This window comes from Rattus norvegicus, chromosome 2 (assembly GCF_036323735.1).
Source record: "Rattus norvegicus strain BN/NHsdMcwi chromosome 2, GRCr8, whole genome shotgun sequence".
NCBI classification, from domain to species: domain Eukaryota; kingdom Metazoa; phylum Chordata; class Mammalia; order Rodentia; family Muridae; genus Rattus; species Rattus norvegicus.
Genome location: NC_086020.1, coordinates 46,086,559 through 46,102,721, shown reverse-complemented (window position 1 = coordinate 46,102,721; position 16,163 = coordinate 46,086,559). Strand labels below are relative to the sequence as shown.

At 43.4% G+C, this 16,163-nt stretch overlaps 1 protein-coding gene across 14 annotated transcripts in view; it reads right to left on the bottom strand.

Annotated features, from left to right (window-relative positions):
* Positions 1-302: 302 nt before the first annotated feature.
* Positions 303-16,163, bottom strand: part of Slc38a9 (solute carrier family 38, member 9) — a 77,689-nt gene continuing 61,828 nt past the window's right edge. For 13 of the 14 annotated variants that reach the window (XM_063281731.1, XM_006231929.5, XM_006231930.5 and 10 more), the window contains 5 exons: positions 15,696-15,802; positions 9,118-9,231; positions 7,042-7,190; positions 4,230-4,319; positions 303-897 (listed from right to left, as the gene is read on the bottom strand). In XM_063281731.1, the coding sequence (XP_063137801.1) occupies positions 732-897; positions 4,230-4,319; positions 7,042-7,190; positions 9,118-9,231; positions 15,696-15,802 (626 nt within the window). In that variant the 3' untranslated portion in view covers positions 303-731. The remainder of the gene's footprint in view (positions 898-4,229; positions 4,320-7,041; positions 7,191-9,117; positions 9,232-15,695; positions 15,803-16,163) is intronic. The other variant, NM_001035251.1, reaches the window with a different exon arrangement.

The following is a 16,163-nucleotide window of genomic DNA, read 5'->3' as shown; positions in this document are numbered from 1 at the left end:
AAACTAGTCAAAACCAGAGTGAATTTCAGTACAGCCAGGGCTACATAGAGAAACCCTTTCTCAAGGAAAAAACTAACCCCCTCACCAAGAGACAATCAAACTGACCGTGAAACTGAGGACAATCTCAACCTCCAGATCCTCTTATCCTACCAACTAAGCGCTCACTGACATACCAACTATCCCACTGGCCCTAGTTTATACCCAGTTTCTGCTGGACTCACACTATTTAGAATTTTTTTGTTCTTCAGATTAAGTATTGAGTTAGGAATCCATCCCATTAATAATGATGCCATGGAAACTTCTTTTAAAATGAGGTATTTGTTTTACTGTTGGAGACAACAGAGGTTTGGGCAAACTGTAGAAATGGTCCAGCAAGTAAGACAGTGGAGGAGCACACACTGAAGCACACAGGGTCTGGCAACATGCCTTGACCCAACACCCCTGAGATTCCTTGCTGTAGGTGGAAGCTTATCCTCAGAAAATCAGTAGGATTCCTCCCACATTTCTACTTGGATACATGGGAATGAGGGTCACTGAGAAAAAACACCCTTAATACTTACTCCCTCCCGGCTCGAGTACAAAAATACTTATGAGCAGACCGTCATTTCCCTCGCTTCCAGTTATCCTAGAAGAACACTTAGAATTACAGCAGTGACAGCATTTTCAAGTTCTTTTATGCAGAACCGTTGCCAAGGTTCAGAACACCATGAGGAATCTTGAGAAAACGGTTTTCACATGAAAAACTGAGCAATCAGGTTCGCCAGGCCCAAAATGATGATGATGATGTGAAACACTAACTTAGGCCATGTCAGACGCTCCTCTTGGTGCTGGGAGAGTATATAGATGAGAGAAGGGTATATGAACACGAAAGCCAGGCCGCACGCTGCTCCCGAGTACCTGCAAAAAGAAAACGTTCTGCTTAAACAGTCTTACTGCATTTCTAAAGCTTTATAATCAAGTAAATACAGTGTGGTTTAAACAGTACTCGGTCTCACTGTCATTTGTTACTGACGTGAGTTTAAAACTTGTTTCATTTAAATTTATAAAAATATTATTCCCTCATTGTACATCTGCATGGTAGAGTTTTTTATTCTTCCTTAAATCTCAGAAACATCTGGAGACAGGCTTTCATCTTTGATTTTTTATTGAGAAAGGATCTCATGTAGACCAAGCTGGCCTTGAACTTGTTATATAGCTGAAGATGCTCTTGAACTGGTTCTCCTGCCTCCGCTTCCTAAATGGGGGTAGGTCAAACACCATATGGAGCCCTGGGGCCAAAGCACACTACCAAATGAGCTATGACTCCCCTGGACTCAGTGTTTTATCTTTATCAAGTCATTCAGGATTTGTGAGCACCTGTTTATGAATGAGAAAAGATGAATTTGTCTGTGGCATTCAGTGTAATAATTATTAAGGATGACAGAAATCCTTAAATAAGTTTGTGACAGAGAAGCAGGAAATCTCCCATTTTCTCAAGGAATTCTTTAACAGGAACCTTAAAGTCCCTTATAGTACACAGGTTCCACAGATCTCTCCCCCAGGGGTGACACAGAACACTCTCCCCACAGGTGACACAGAACACTTTCCCCCACAGGTGACACAGAACACTCTTCCCCAGGGGTGACACAGAACACTCTCCCACGGGTGACACAGAACACTGTCTCCCCACAGGTGACACAGAACACTGTCTCCCCACAGGTGACACAGAACACTCTCCCACAGGTGACACAGAACACTCTCCCCCACAGGTGACACAGAACACTCTCCCCCACAGGTGACACAGAACACTGTCCCCAACAGGTGACACAGAACACTCTCCCCACAGGTGACACAGAACACTCTCCCCCACAGGTGACACAGAACACTGTCCCCAACAGGTGACACAGAACACTCTCCCCACAGGTGACACAGAACACTCTCCCCCATGGGTGACACAGAACACTGTCCCCCACGGGTGACACAGAACACTGTCCCCAACAGGTGACACAGAACACTGTCCGCAACAGGTGACACAGAACACTCTCCCCACAGGTGACACAGAACACTCTCCCACGAGTGACACAGAACACTCCCCCCACAGGTGACACAGAACACTCTCCCCCATGGGTGACGCAAAACACTCTCCCATGGGTGACACAGAACACTCTCCCCCCCAGGTGACACAGAACACTCTCCCACGAGTGACACAGAACACTCTCCCATGGGTGACACAGAACACTCTCCCCCACAGGTGACACAGAACACTCTCCCCCCAGGTGACACAGAACACTCTCCCACGAGTGACACAGAACACTCTCCCATGGGTGACACAGAACACTCTCCCCCACAGGTGACACAGAACACTCTCCCCCACAGGTGACACAGAACACTCTCCGCACAGGTGACACAGAACACTCTCCCCCACGGGTGACACAGAACACTCTCCCCCATGGGTGACACAGAACACTGTCCCCAACAGGTGACACAGAACACTCTCTCCCCATGGGTGACACAGAACACTCTCCGCACAGGTGACACAGAACACTCTCCCCACAGGTGACACAGAACACTCTCCGCACAGGTGACACAGAACACTCTCCCCCACGGGTGACACAGAACACTCTCCCCCACGGGTGACACAGAACACTGTCCCCAACAGGTGACACAGAACACTGTCCCCAACAGGTGACACAGAACACTCTCCCCCATGGGTGACACAGAACACTCTCCCCCATGGGTGACGCAAAACACTCTCCCCACAGGTGACACAGAACACTCTCCCCCCCAGGTGACACAGAACACTCTCCCCCCAGGTGACACAGAACACTCTCCCATGAGTGACACAGAACACTCTCCCACGGGTGACACAGAACACTGTCCCCCACGGGTGACACAGAACACTGTCCCCAACAGGTGACACAGAACACTCTCCCCCATGGGTGACACAGAACACTCTCCCCCCAGGCGACACAGAACACTCTCCCACGGGTGACACAGAACACTCTCCCCAACAGGTGACACAGAACACTCTCCCACGGGTGACACAGAACACTCTCCCCCACAGGTGACACAGAACACTCTCCCCCACAGGTGACACAGAACACTCCCACGGGTGACACAGAACACTCTCCCCCCAGGTGACACAGAACACTCTCCCATGGGTGACACAGAACTCTGTCCCCCACGGGTGACACAGAACACTGTCCCTCATGGGTGACACAGAACACTCTCCCACAGGTGACACAGAACACTCTCCCACGGGTGACACAGAACACTCTCCCCCCCAGGTGACACAGAACACTGTCCCCAACGGGTGACACAGAACACTGTCCCCCACGGGTGACACAGAACACTGTCCCCCACAGGTGACACAGAACACTCTCCCCCACGGGTGACACAGAACACTCTCCCCCACGGGTGACACAGAACACTCTCCCACGGGTGACACAGAACACTCTCCCCACAGGTGATTCAGAACACTCTCCCCACAGGTGACACAGAACACTCTCCCCCCCAGGTGACACAGAACACTCTCCCCCCCAGGTGACACAGAACACTCTCCCTCATGGGTGACACAGAACACTCTCCCCACAGGTGACACAGAACACTCTCCCCAACAGGTGACACAGAACACTCTCCCACAGGTGACACAGAACACTCTCCCACGGGTGACACAGAACACTCTCCCCCACAGGTGACACAGAACACTCCCACGGGTGACACAGAACACTCTCCCCCCAGGTGACACAGAACACTCTCCCATGGGTGACACAGAACACTGTCCCCCACGGGTGACACAGAACACTGTCCCCCACGTGTGACACAGAACACTCTCCCACGGGTGACACAGAACACTCTCCCACAGGTGACACAGAACACTCTCCCACGGGTGACACAGAACACTCTCCCCCCAGGCGACACAGAACACTCCCACGGGTGACACAGAACACTCTCCCCCCCAGGTGACACAGAACACTCTCCCCACAGGTGACACAGAACACTCTCCCATGGGTGACACAGAACACTCTCCCCCATGGGTGACACAGAACACTGTCCCCAACAGGTGACACAGAACACTTGCTCCTACAGCCTCTTCTCTACCAGAGATCATCAACAATGAATTTAATGAGCCCCCAACAAATACAGAAAGTTTACTGGAACACTATCAGTCTTAAACACTGCCCGAAAATTCGTTCAATTGAAAAATGTACAGCAACAATAATACCAGAGCATGATTTGCAGAAGCGTACCTTATGATCCCTCCTATGTTTGGGTAGAAACAGGCCATGGTCACTCCAGCACCCACGATAATTAAGTTAAGAATCAGCACATGGAAAATGCTAGTAGAAGAGCATTTATATGAAAGAAAAAGATACAAGACAGGTAAGTTACATTATGATCAATCTTTAGGAGAATAAATTCAGTCTTAACCTCTTTAAAATGTCTTTAATCTGCCAGCAAAACTGAAACTCGCTACTCAGTGCTGGTAATGAGACAGTGAAATTAGCCTTCTAATCCAATTAAATAAAAAGGCAGATTGTGTAAGTGCAAACTAGTAGTATGTACCAGAGTGCACGTTCTAGATAGAATTTTATTTGGAATATCTTGAGAAAACAGAACCATGATAAAGCCTATTAAGATACAGAAAAATAATAAAATTGCAGAACAAGAAAATCAACAGGTTACTTGACTGAACACAGAAAAACCATTAAAAATTTCATTATTTATGTGGATAATCAAGGACTACCTAAACAATTTGGAAAGAAGCTAGCTGAATTTTCACTAAACAAGAAAACCTAAAGAAAAAAGTGGAGGATAGGAAGATAAGGGGGAGAATATTGTCAATGTGTGAAAAGTAAGGAAAATTATTTATGCTAGTATGTGGTTAGCATACATCTGGATAAATGACAGAGATATTAGGTATCGAGATTTGATTATTCACCCAGAAGTTCAACCCTCAACTTTCTGTACCATTGTAGTTTTACTAAAAGAAAAACTATTGTTAATTTTCCAAAGTAGTGGCTGTTTCTCCAAGTGTGACTGTGAATTCTGTTTCAGGAAGACTTTGAGGTAAATAGTGCTCTCATAACAGTGCAAGACACCATATGATTTACAAAAGCAACACATAAGAGCAAAGGCACCTGCTTGTATTCTATAATGGAGTTCTCACTGCCAACACTTTCGATAGAAAACAAAACAAGAAAAAATATTTATTAACCATGTCGGTGAGAGGGCTGGGGATTCAGCTCAGTGGTCCACAGTTACCTCATAGGCTCAAGGCCTGGGTTGGATTTCACCACCCATGGGGTGCAAGGAGCAAAGCTTAGCTTATTGGATCTCATGCTTGGAATATTTATCATTTTAATATTCTGTGTGTTCACATGGGAAGCAATCATGCATATCTGTACACCCAAGGACATGGGTGTCTTGAGGAAAAGCAATTGTGCAGTGTAGCTGGGCTGAACAGTCTCGACAAATGTTCCTTAAAATGCAGCTCACAGCAGCCATCAACACTTGGTGATGAACTGACATTTCCTTCAAATGAATGTTGATGAGTTTTGCATTTAAGGAAAACAACAGACAGTATTTGTTCCTGATAGTTTTTGATACGAACTAGGATTTCAGAGAACCTGGCATTTGCTACTTTGAGTGTGATGGCTTTTCAAAATTTGAAGACCTTTTTGGACGAAGCTGGTGGTGGTATTAATGGACGTGAGTTTTCATGACATATAAAGACGTGTGTGAACATCTGAGACCTATAGAAAACTCTGTGAATTCACCAAAGACGATGTCACAAAATCATTCAGGAAAAGAAAAGCAAAGAGCAAGGGAACCCAATGGATTTTAAGAGTTTCTGATCATACAACTGGAATGAGGAACTACACTGTGATGCATTTACAAGTATCTGCCAAGGCTATGAAAAGTACTACTTCTTTTCCAATTATACAATTACATAAGCTGGAATTTTCTTCACATATTTAAATAAGATAACAGTATAACAGATAATGCAGAAACTCGAGAGTTCAACTGTCAGCCAGCAAAGCAAACATTAAAGATGTATAGCTATGAAACCGTTTGGTTTTGGGGTCAGTTATTTTTCACAAGGGTCTGATTCGTGTTAATAAGTGATAGCTTTACTATAGTTTTTGAGTGGCGTGTCAGGGCCTCCAGAGGGCTGCATTTGTTTTCCACGTTGACCTCACTGCTTCCAGTCTCCTGTAGGAGGAATTACAGGTGGAATCCCTCTGGGTTTGAACTTACTGATGTTTTAAGGAATCCACAGATACCTTAAGATCCTCAGTTTAATTTTTTACACTGAATACTGATAGATGTGTCTTTGGAAATGAAGGCTCCTGTACTATTCAATAAGATGTCTGAGCATAAAGAAGGCTTGAACCCAAAACAGCATGCACTGTCTGTGGAGCATGCAGCTGTAGGGCACATGGCAGCGTGCGCTGGTCACAGGGAAGTCTGGGAACACAGTGATGCTCTGTGGACATTTCCCGTGGAGAAGGGTAACTACCTCAGCAGAGCTTTTGCAAAAGGATGCACAATTCCTCCGCACTCACTAAGAAGCTAAAATTCTCATAGCAATTTAAACTTGTTTTAAGTACGTAAGAAATTAAACTCATACTATGTCTCACCTTCAACACTAAATACTGAGCATTTCTATGAAAACATACAACTATTAATAAGCATACATGAATTGATATCCAATAATTAAAGGTATTGGCTCTTATGAGCACATGCACCAACATAGGGTCTAAGTGCTATAAACTTCTTAGCAAGGTGTTCTTGGTAGCAGTCAGATGTTCACATAAATACAAAAGACATCAGAGCTAATTGACTCTCCGGGAAGGAATGGACATCAAATTGTCCCAGGCAAGGGCGTGGCTTCTCTATTTAAAGCTCTTCTGGGAAACAGACACTGTGATCTATCCTTAGTAAACATTCTCATTACGCATTTTTTTATATAGCAAAGGGTTGGTCACATTAAACTGACCTGTTTGCACAGTCATTTGTTGCTTGGCACATCTTGCTGGCCAAGAGAAGAACCCTTACCTAGGATAAATGTCACCGAAGATATGGCCCAGGAGCTGAACGCGAGCCAAGTAGCCTAAGAGTGGGTACACAGTCATCATCTGGAAGAGCAGGCATATCCGTGCAATGAAGGACAGGGTGTCACTGCTGGGGAAGTTGTCCAAGAAGTTCTAACCCAAGAAAGACAATGAAGTCGCATCAAAACTCAACTCAGTACATTCAAATTCACAAGATATTTTTTTTTGCCTATTTTGCACAAAGGCAATTCCCAAATAGTGGTTTATGAACTGATGCCCATCTACAAACTGCTTGCTAACTATCTGTCAGGAGGTGAGTACAGAAACAAAATGACATAGTTAGAAACTGATTAAAAAATGGGCACTGGCATAGTCTAGTTTATAAACATTCTGGTCTGAAAATTACTCTATATTGGAATAATAGAGGAAACTTTGTTCTTCACAACAGACAGACCAAGAACACAGCTGTATAAAGTTCAAATACAATAAGCAAATCTGTTCCTAATTTACTTAAAAGGCAAATTAAATTTGATGGCACTGTATCTTTGCTATAGTTCTCTGGCTTTTCTTTCTCTGACACTATAGCACTTTCAAAGAGTGTGCACGGTGGGTGTGCATCTGTCACCCGTGCATGGTGGGTGTGCATCTGTCACCTGTGTACGGTGGGTGTGCATGTGTCACCTGTGCATGGTGGGTGTGCATGTGTCACCTGTGCATGGTGGGTGTGCATGTGTCACCTGTGCATGGTGGGTGTGCATGTGTCACCTGTGCACGGTGGGTGTGCATGTGTCACCTGTGCACGGTGGGTGTGCATGTGTCACCTGTGCACGGTGGGTGTGCATCTGTCACCTGGGCATGGTGGGTGTGTGTGCATCTGTCACCTGTGCATGGTGGGTGTGCATCTGTCACCTGTGCATGGTGGGTGTGCATTTGTCACCTGTGCATGGTGGGTGTGCATGTGTCACCTGGGCATGGTGGGTGTGCATGTGTCACCTGTGCATGGTGGGTGTGCATGTGTCACCTGTGCATGGTGGGTGTGCATGTGTCACCTGTGCATGGTGGGTATGCATGTGTCACCTGTGCACGGTGGGCATGCCTCTGTCACCTGTGCACGGTGGGCATGCCTCTATCACCTGTGCATGGTGGGTGTGCATATGACCCCTTGTGCCATCAGCTCTTGTAGTCTAGCACTGAGCAGGGAGGATTTACTTTACACTTAGGCTTGCTTTCTTCATGTCAGTTGTTTATCTAAAAAATTTGAGAATTATACTTTTCCTTTCAACTATGAATACCACAAATATTCCTATTCCCTGGGGAGGGAGCTTTATGTGGACTTATTCCTATCAGGGGAATTTTCTGTAAACGCTTGGCTGCCACAGAACTTCCACCAAGAGAACACTTCCAGCTACCACACAGCAGCAGCTGCTGTCTCCTGGTAGAGAACAGTATCAATGCTGCTGATATATACCTTGTAACTGGCTCAAAACACCACCACTGAACTGCAAGAGGGTTACCTCTGACCAGAAATCAGCCATGGTGTGGTGTTTTCACAAGGAATCCTTCGACACTAAAGACGCTACCACTTCTAAGTTTCACTACAACTTTTTGCTGGAGGTTTTCCTCTTCCTGGTTCTGGCTCACGTCGTTTAATTGTCTGTCTCTGCTTTACTCCTTGTTACTCAGTTGCTAAGCTATCCTGAAAGACTGGTGAATTAAAACCGGTTCATCCAGGACACTTCTACAGCTCTGGAAAATCAGAGGCCTCAGTGGAGTCTTGGTGGAGGTTTTGGGAATCCACGTGAACACTGGAAACTGGTCTGTTCTAAGAGAAATACATATATGTGACAGTGGTTGTTTGAGCATTCCAGCTGCCCCGTATGCAGAACCTCATTCCAGAGTTCTCATAAAATCCAATGGAGCATGCTTGGATTCTGTTACTTGATGCAAAAGAGAGCAGAAACCTGGAAAGGCTGGGGAAGGTTGAGGTGATATTCAAACCCAGGCCTGACTACTGGTCTTGCTCCTGTATCCTTCTGCCTGCTACAAATACAGCGTCACACGGGCATACACAGTATCTTACCTGTTCAATACAATCTTTGGGTAATGGAGGTGAAGGGAATGAGGCAAAAACCAGGACACCAATATAGAGATAGGTCAATGTCACCAGCATATAAGCAATGCACAGGTCTCTCACCTGTATGCAAACACAGAATAAAATGCTCACTCAATACAAAGAAGTCACAGTAAATCTACTTAAGCAAGAATGACAGATAAATCCAAGTTTATCTTTTTATTTTATGTGTTTGTATACATTCTAATTTTCACAGAATGCAGCAACACACACACACACACACACACACACACACACACACATCTGATTAAGTTACTCTGTCTAATTTGGGAAGCTAATTTAAACTGTGGCTTTAAAATGACCCAAGTTCTAATTTAATTTCAAAAGGTAACATTTGTCAAATTAAAAAAATAAGTATAATAACAAAGACAACAAGAAAGTATAAGCCACTTTTGGGTTGACCTGCAATTTTTAAAAATTCTTTTTTAGCAAATTAGCTTTTATCATCAAAGTATGCGCAGGCCATGGAGTGGAACATCCTCAAAGATACTTAATAAAGAAGGAATAAAGTTGAGGAGCAGACAAGTAAGCACTAAGGACAAGCTTCACAAACTTAAAGCTAACCAGAAGGGTATTTGAAAGCGGCTGTTCACATAGCTGTCCAAAGCTGTTACGGGAATCAGCAAACAGACAGACTATTACGGCAAGCAGCCTGCGTTCTTCTACTGCTGTTCCCATCCTCCCAGCCCATGCAAAATAAAAAGCTCCAGAGACTGAAGGCGGCCAGCTGCTGGACCCAAGCAGAGCAGATTCCACAGCTTGCAAATCGTCTCCACCACTTAAGTTACAGCCAAATAATTCAGCACAAAGGAACTGTAGCAACAGGCCTATTCATTTTAGATAGAAATAACGCAAAAGCTGGGAAAACAGATTAGAAAAAAAAATTCCATGTGGTTTTTAGGCTTGGTGGCATGGCAGGGATGTCTGGAATTAGGGGACGTTTTTGGATTTTTCTGGATGAGTCTTGAACTGGGCTGAAGCAGCAGCAGTGGTTTATAAACTTGAGATTCATAGATCTGGTTGAGAAACAAACAACCACCTGTGAGAAACCTTAAGGTGAGTTCTGAACTGACAATGGAGTATGCCAGGGACTCCTATCAGAAAAGAGACAGTGGCCCAGTCTTTGAAGCGAGAGGCTTTTTATGCAAATTGGCCCCAGGTCTTTTGAATCTCTGTGAGAGCTTAAGGAGAAGGCCTTCCTCTTTAGTCCAAGAAGAAGCTCTAGGGCTTAGCTCAGGCTAGAATTCACTTTCCCCTGGGGTGGGGGTGGGGTCCCACTCTTCTGTGGGGTGAGCAAAAACAAATCAAGGAATCCTATTTTCACATCAAAAAGTAGCTGGCTTCAATGACAACCTTTCAAGGCATTCCAGTCTCCACCCACTCAAGCTGGCTCAAGAATTAAGGCAGCCTCCTTTCAAAAAAGATTTATTATTTTTATATATGTGTGTTTGTTGGTGCATTAAATGCTGGCATCCCAGATTCCCCCTGGAGCTCGAGTTACGAGTTATGGTGGTTGTGGGTACCTAATGTGGGTGCTGGGAATTGAATTCCTCTGAGAAGCAGTACAAGCTGAACCAGCCATCTAGCCCAATGTAGCCTTTTCAAGGAAAAAAAAATCGTGGGGATCTGAGGATGGCTCGGTAGTTAAAGTGCTCAGTAGATAAGCACGAGGACCAGAGTTCAGATCTCCATTAACCCACATCAATGCCAGTCCAAAGAGTGAAAGTGAATGGCAAGCCTAGCCTCATCTGTGCGCTAGCTCTGGGTTTGACCGAGAGATTCAGCCTCAATGAAGTGGTAAGCACAATCAAGGATGATCCCAAGTTCAACCTTGGGTTTCTCCACATTTCCACACATATGCATAGCACGCATGCATGCATGAGCGCTGGAACAAACAACAAACACCTGAAAGGCAAAATCAGCTGTGTCAGAGAGAGAGAGGAGAGAAGGATTTCACTGACAGTCTTAATTTATAAACCACCTGAATGGCTTTAATCCAACTTCCTGTAGAACAAGTACCTTAGTGAGATCTAGGGAGCTGTGGGAGCTGTGAAGGATAATTCTAAGGCCAGAGCTTCCCAACAGTGTTCCTTCCACTTCTGTCTTCTCAGGGTACTGGCCATACACAGCCATACTTGTTCTAAATGCCATTAGCTTTCATTATAGAAACAATCCACTTAAAAGAGTTATTGCTATTATTTTGAATTTATGCATGTGCCTATGTCTGTGTCAACCAGTATATGTGCATAGGAGAGCATGTGTCCACAGAGGCAAGGGGAGGGTGCTGAATTCTTTGGAGCATGCGTTACAAGCGGTTGTGAGCTGACCAACGTGGGCGCTGGGAACTAAACTTGGGATTTCTGCAAAAATTGCTCACACACTTAAAGGCATTGCTTTAGTTCCCCAAATAATCAATATTTTGAAAAAAGTTCTCAAGTGAAAAGATGTCCCTTGACATTAAAAATAGTCAAGCTTAGTAGTTCTTTTATCATTTTTTTTTTTCCAAACAGATGCACAGCACTGGACTATGAGACACTAGAGACAAGACTGTCTTTTTTACCTTATACTTCCAATGGCCAGGACAATACTGGCCATAGCAGGAACCTGTAGGAGAAGATGCGGGCACGAGCTGGCAGCCAGCCTTCCTGGCACACTGAGTTTTTAAACAGACGTACAGCACACCATGCCCCAGACAGAGGTCAGAACACTGAGTTCTGAAGTGGCCTGAGGAGCTAGTAGCTGGCCTGTGACTGAGTCTGCACTCTGCGTGTCTTCCCCATGGAGACGCTGGTGGTGTGACTGAGGTAATGTACTAACAGTCACAGTTGATAGGCCTCTACTATAGAACTGGTTGCTCACTGCAATAAAGCAGATGCTGTTCCCTGCAGTTGTCTCCAGAGTGTTCTTCTCCATGTCCTTTACCCACCCACCAGCTTGTGATCTTGCTGGGGAACGAACATCCTGGTGACAACACCCACCAGCTTGTGATCTTGCTGGGGAACGAACATCCTGGTGACAACACCCACCAGCTTGTGATCTTGCTGGGGAACGAACATCCTGGTGACAATCCTGGTGACCGACCAACGAACTCAATACAGGTAACAATGCATCTACCACATCAGCGCTAAGCCCCTCAGGCCATCTCATCTGATCCCGGCAAAACCCTACAACACAGCTGCAGCCCATTTCTTTACTTTGGTTTGTCAAACATTGTTTGTCCCGGGAACTGTTCATAACAGTACATCTGCTATAGTAATGGGAGTTACGATGGTTGTATGATCTTTGACAATCTTTGTTACAACATTAAAGTTTTAGTATTTGTTCCAAATGGAGAAGGAAATGAAAGAAAGATCAGCATGTGATTTAAAATACAACAACAAAGGGCCTGGGGATGGGGCTAAGTGGTATGGCACTTCCCACATGCACAGCGCCCTAGGCTCAGTGCCCAGCATTGCAATGAATGAACAGACAAATACATGAATTAATCAGAAGTGTTGAACATTAGATTTTTTTTTTTGAACTTAAGAGTAAACACCTCCATCACCCCAGCCTGGTTTTTAAGGATGATGGGACCTGTCTGTCACTAATCATGCTATGCCACTGTTATTTACAGTGGTTTGTGAACTGAGGCTGGTGAGCATTATTCTATTCAAGGTCCATAGTTCAAATCCTGGGCTAACTAAAATTTGAACCACATTGGGACTCATGTAATCTGATCTGCAGTAATTAAATCTGTGCATGAGGGAAACCATGCAAGGTGAGAATTGCCTGCAGTTTAACTTATTAATCTTAGCATTAATCAGGAGGCAGATCACAGTGAGTTTCAAGTCAGCGTGGTCTATACAGTGGGTTCCAGGTCAGCCAAGACTGCACAATAAAACCTTGTCTAGAGCAACAACAGAGACAACACCCATAAAAAAACAAAGCAAAAACACGACTTTGCTAGTAAACTACTTTCTGTTTTTTGAAACAGTAGTAGATGACCTTGAACTCCTGAGTTTCCTGTTTAGCACTTGGAAGCAGAGAAAAGTTGGGCTTTTGATTTCACAATTTTATTTTTAATGTAGGTATTTATAGCTATGCATATTCCTCTAAATATAGCTTTAGGGACAACTCTATAAGTTTTAGTATTCTGGATTTAACTTTTCAGTAACCTGCAAGTATTTTTAATTTTTCTTGTGACGTCTTCTTTGATTCGACTGTTATATAGGAAGATGTGAGTTAACTTTCATATATTTGTAAATTCCCAAATGTCGGTTACTGGTTGACACTCTTACTTTGCTATGGCTAGAGACCATACCGGGCATAATTCCCTTTGCCTTTATTGACACTTGTTTTGTGACCTAGCGGGGACCCCATCTTGGTAGGTGTTTCTGAGTATCTGAAAGGAATAGACATTCTGCTACTGAGGAGACTTTTGTAAATGTCAATTAGATCAAGTAGATTCATGGTATTTTTCATGCTTTCTACATTTTTAATTTTTTGTCTATTTTTTCTACCAGTTATGAAGGAAGGAAAAAAATTCCAATTATAATTGTGTATTTGTCTAGTTTAGTTTGTTGTTACTTCATTTATCTTAATTTTAAATCACATATTATTAATGTGTCGAGTGTGTGTGAAGGAAGTGTGTGCGTGCGTGCGTGCGTGTGTGTGTGTGTGTGTGTGTGTGTGTGTGTCTGTGTGTCTGTGTGTGTGAAGGTCAAAAGACAACTTTCCAGGGTCAGTTCTCTCTTACTGCATGGATCCCAAGGACTGACCTCAGGCTGCCAGGCTTTGCAGTTAAGAGCCTTTACCTGCTCTGCCGCCTGCAGGCCCACTCCAATCACTGAGTGAATGAATATAGATTCAGTGTTACTACATTTTATTTAATTCTTCTTCCTTTCTTTCAATGACTGTATTTCGATGCATAGTTTCTGTATGACCTGATATTAAAGCAAAGTAAGTAGAAAGCACACAGCATTTCCTCCGCAATGCATGATGTCTTTACTTGCAGACTCCATCACAAACAAGCTTAGAAAAACTAATAGACTTAGCACAGAAACTGAGAGAAAAAGGAACCCAAATGAAGAACACTGTGATCTAACAGTATCAACTAGATAGTACTTCATTTGTAATATTGCATGATCAGTAACTAAGAATAAACACACTGTTAACTAATACTTTTATAATATTAGTAAATGGCTAAATCTAGGTCAGACATAGGATGAACTTATTCCTATAGGACAGTTTCTCAAATGTAAATTTTATACTATCACCATGGTACTTCCTAGTGAATCAGTCCATAAGGATCACAGTATAATCACTCATCATTATCATTTGTGCTGCTAGGAACACAATAGACTTTATACTTTCTTATATTCCAAGGCATAGGATGTTATCATTATGCAGGTGAAGGCAGGTACAAGATAGAACAAGAAAGGAAGGATGTCATTGGATGAGAAAGGAAGGATGGGTGACAGAAAAGTTTTAGAGAGGAGAAGGAAACTGGGGCAAAGAGAGGAGAGCAGCTCAGAGAACATGGAGGCGGATGTTAAGATTTGTCTCTGCACATTTACAGGTCGTTATGAATATTCCTAAGGAATGGATGTGTACAGGGCTTTGTATGTCTAAGTGGGCAATTATATCTTATCAATTGGATCAGAGGTTATTGTGTTGTGTGTTCTTTCATGTGGCGATTTAATTGAATTCAAGAGAGATTGTGGTGGCTGCAGACACTGGGGCGCCATGGAATTGGGATGCGTATTTCTGGCATGGTGGCAGCCTGCCTTGGGAACTAGAGCCTTAGAGAGATTGTTGCCAGGCTCAGAGAGGCAATTGGCAGTGTGATATGGGATGGAGCAAAGCGGTGAGACGCTTTGCAGACTGAGATAAAGATAACTAACAGATGTCTTGGGGCACTACAGTGCCAGATCTAGTGTTAGGGTAAAAGAAACCTCCATTTTTTAATATTAAAATTATATTTTTATATTAAAAGTTTCTTAATGATACCATGTAGTTAATTTTATTTTTAACAAATCTGACAATTTTTTATTATAGTGCTTGGAGCATTTACATTTAATGTAATTTTCAATGTTTAAATCTAGTAGCTTGCTATTTAGTTTCTTTTTTTGCATATATTTTTTTGTTCTTTTTCTTGTCATTAGTATCTTCAATTTTTTATAATTATTATCGGAGTTTTATTAGTTGTACCTTTTAATTTTTCTAGTAGATTATAGCAGCCTGGCAAACTCTGTTCTATGGGTCAAATCTGACCTGCTGTCTGTTTTTGCAAATAAGGCTTTTCTGGAATATAGATATTACATTAGCATTTGTTTATTTATTGTCTGTGGCTGTATTCATACTACAACAGCAGGATTGGGTAGCTGTCACAAGAACATGTAGCCTGCAAAGCCTAAAATACTTACCATCTAAAGTTTTCATGTGTTTGACCACTGATCTATAATTTACACTTAAAGAGTGCTTCAAACATAGATTAAAGTCTGTGCTTAGGAAATACTGAGGCAGCTTCCACCGAGTCAGCTACTCACATTATTTTCTTGGTTCTTGTTGTTTTTCAAGAGTGTGATGATACAATTGTGAATAAAGAAGGCCAGAGTAAGCACCCCTGTCAGCTGTGGAAACTGAGCTCTTATCTCTAGGAGAAAAGACAAAAACAACACGTTAAAGTGCCAAGTAGACCATGAGTCAGATCAGCCACCAGAATCAGACCCTCTTTTAAAGTTATTATTATTATTGTTATTATTATTATTATTTGCCTCAGGGAATAAGAATATTCATATCCCTTTATAAAGTCCCTCAAGATGAGCATTAAACATGGTCAAAACCCTTAGAAAGAAAGGGAGAGAAGGAAGTGCATTCTGTGGCTTTCTCTCCGTCACCCCTAGCTGAGACCCCACAATTAAGTTTAAATTCAGGGTCTGTCTATGAGTTCAAAATCTTCCTCTCTTCTAATACCTGAGCTTCTCAGAAAAGTTCCTCTAGAAATGGAGTCACAG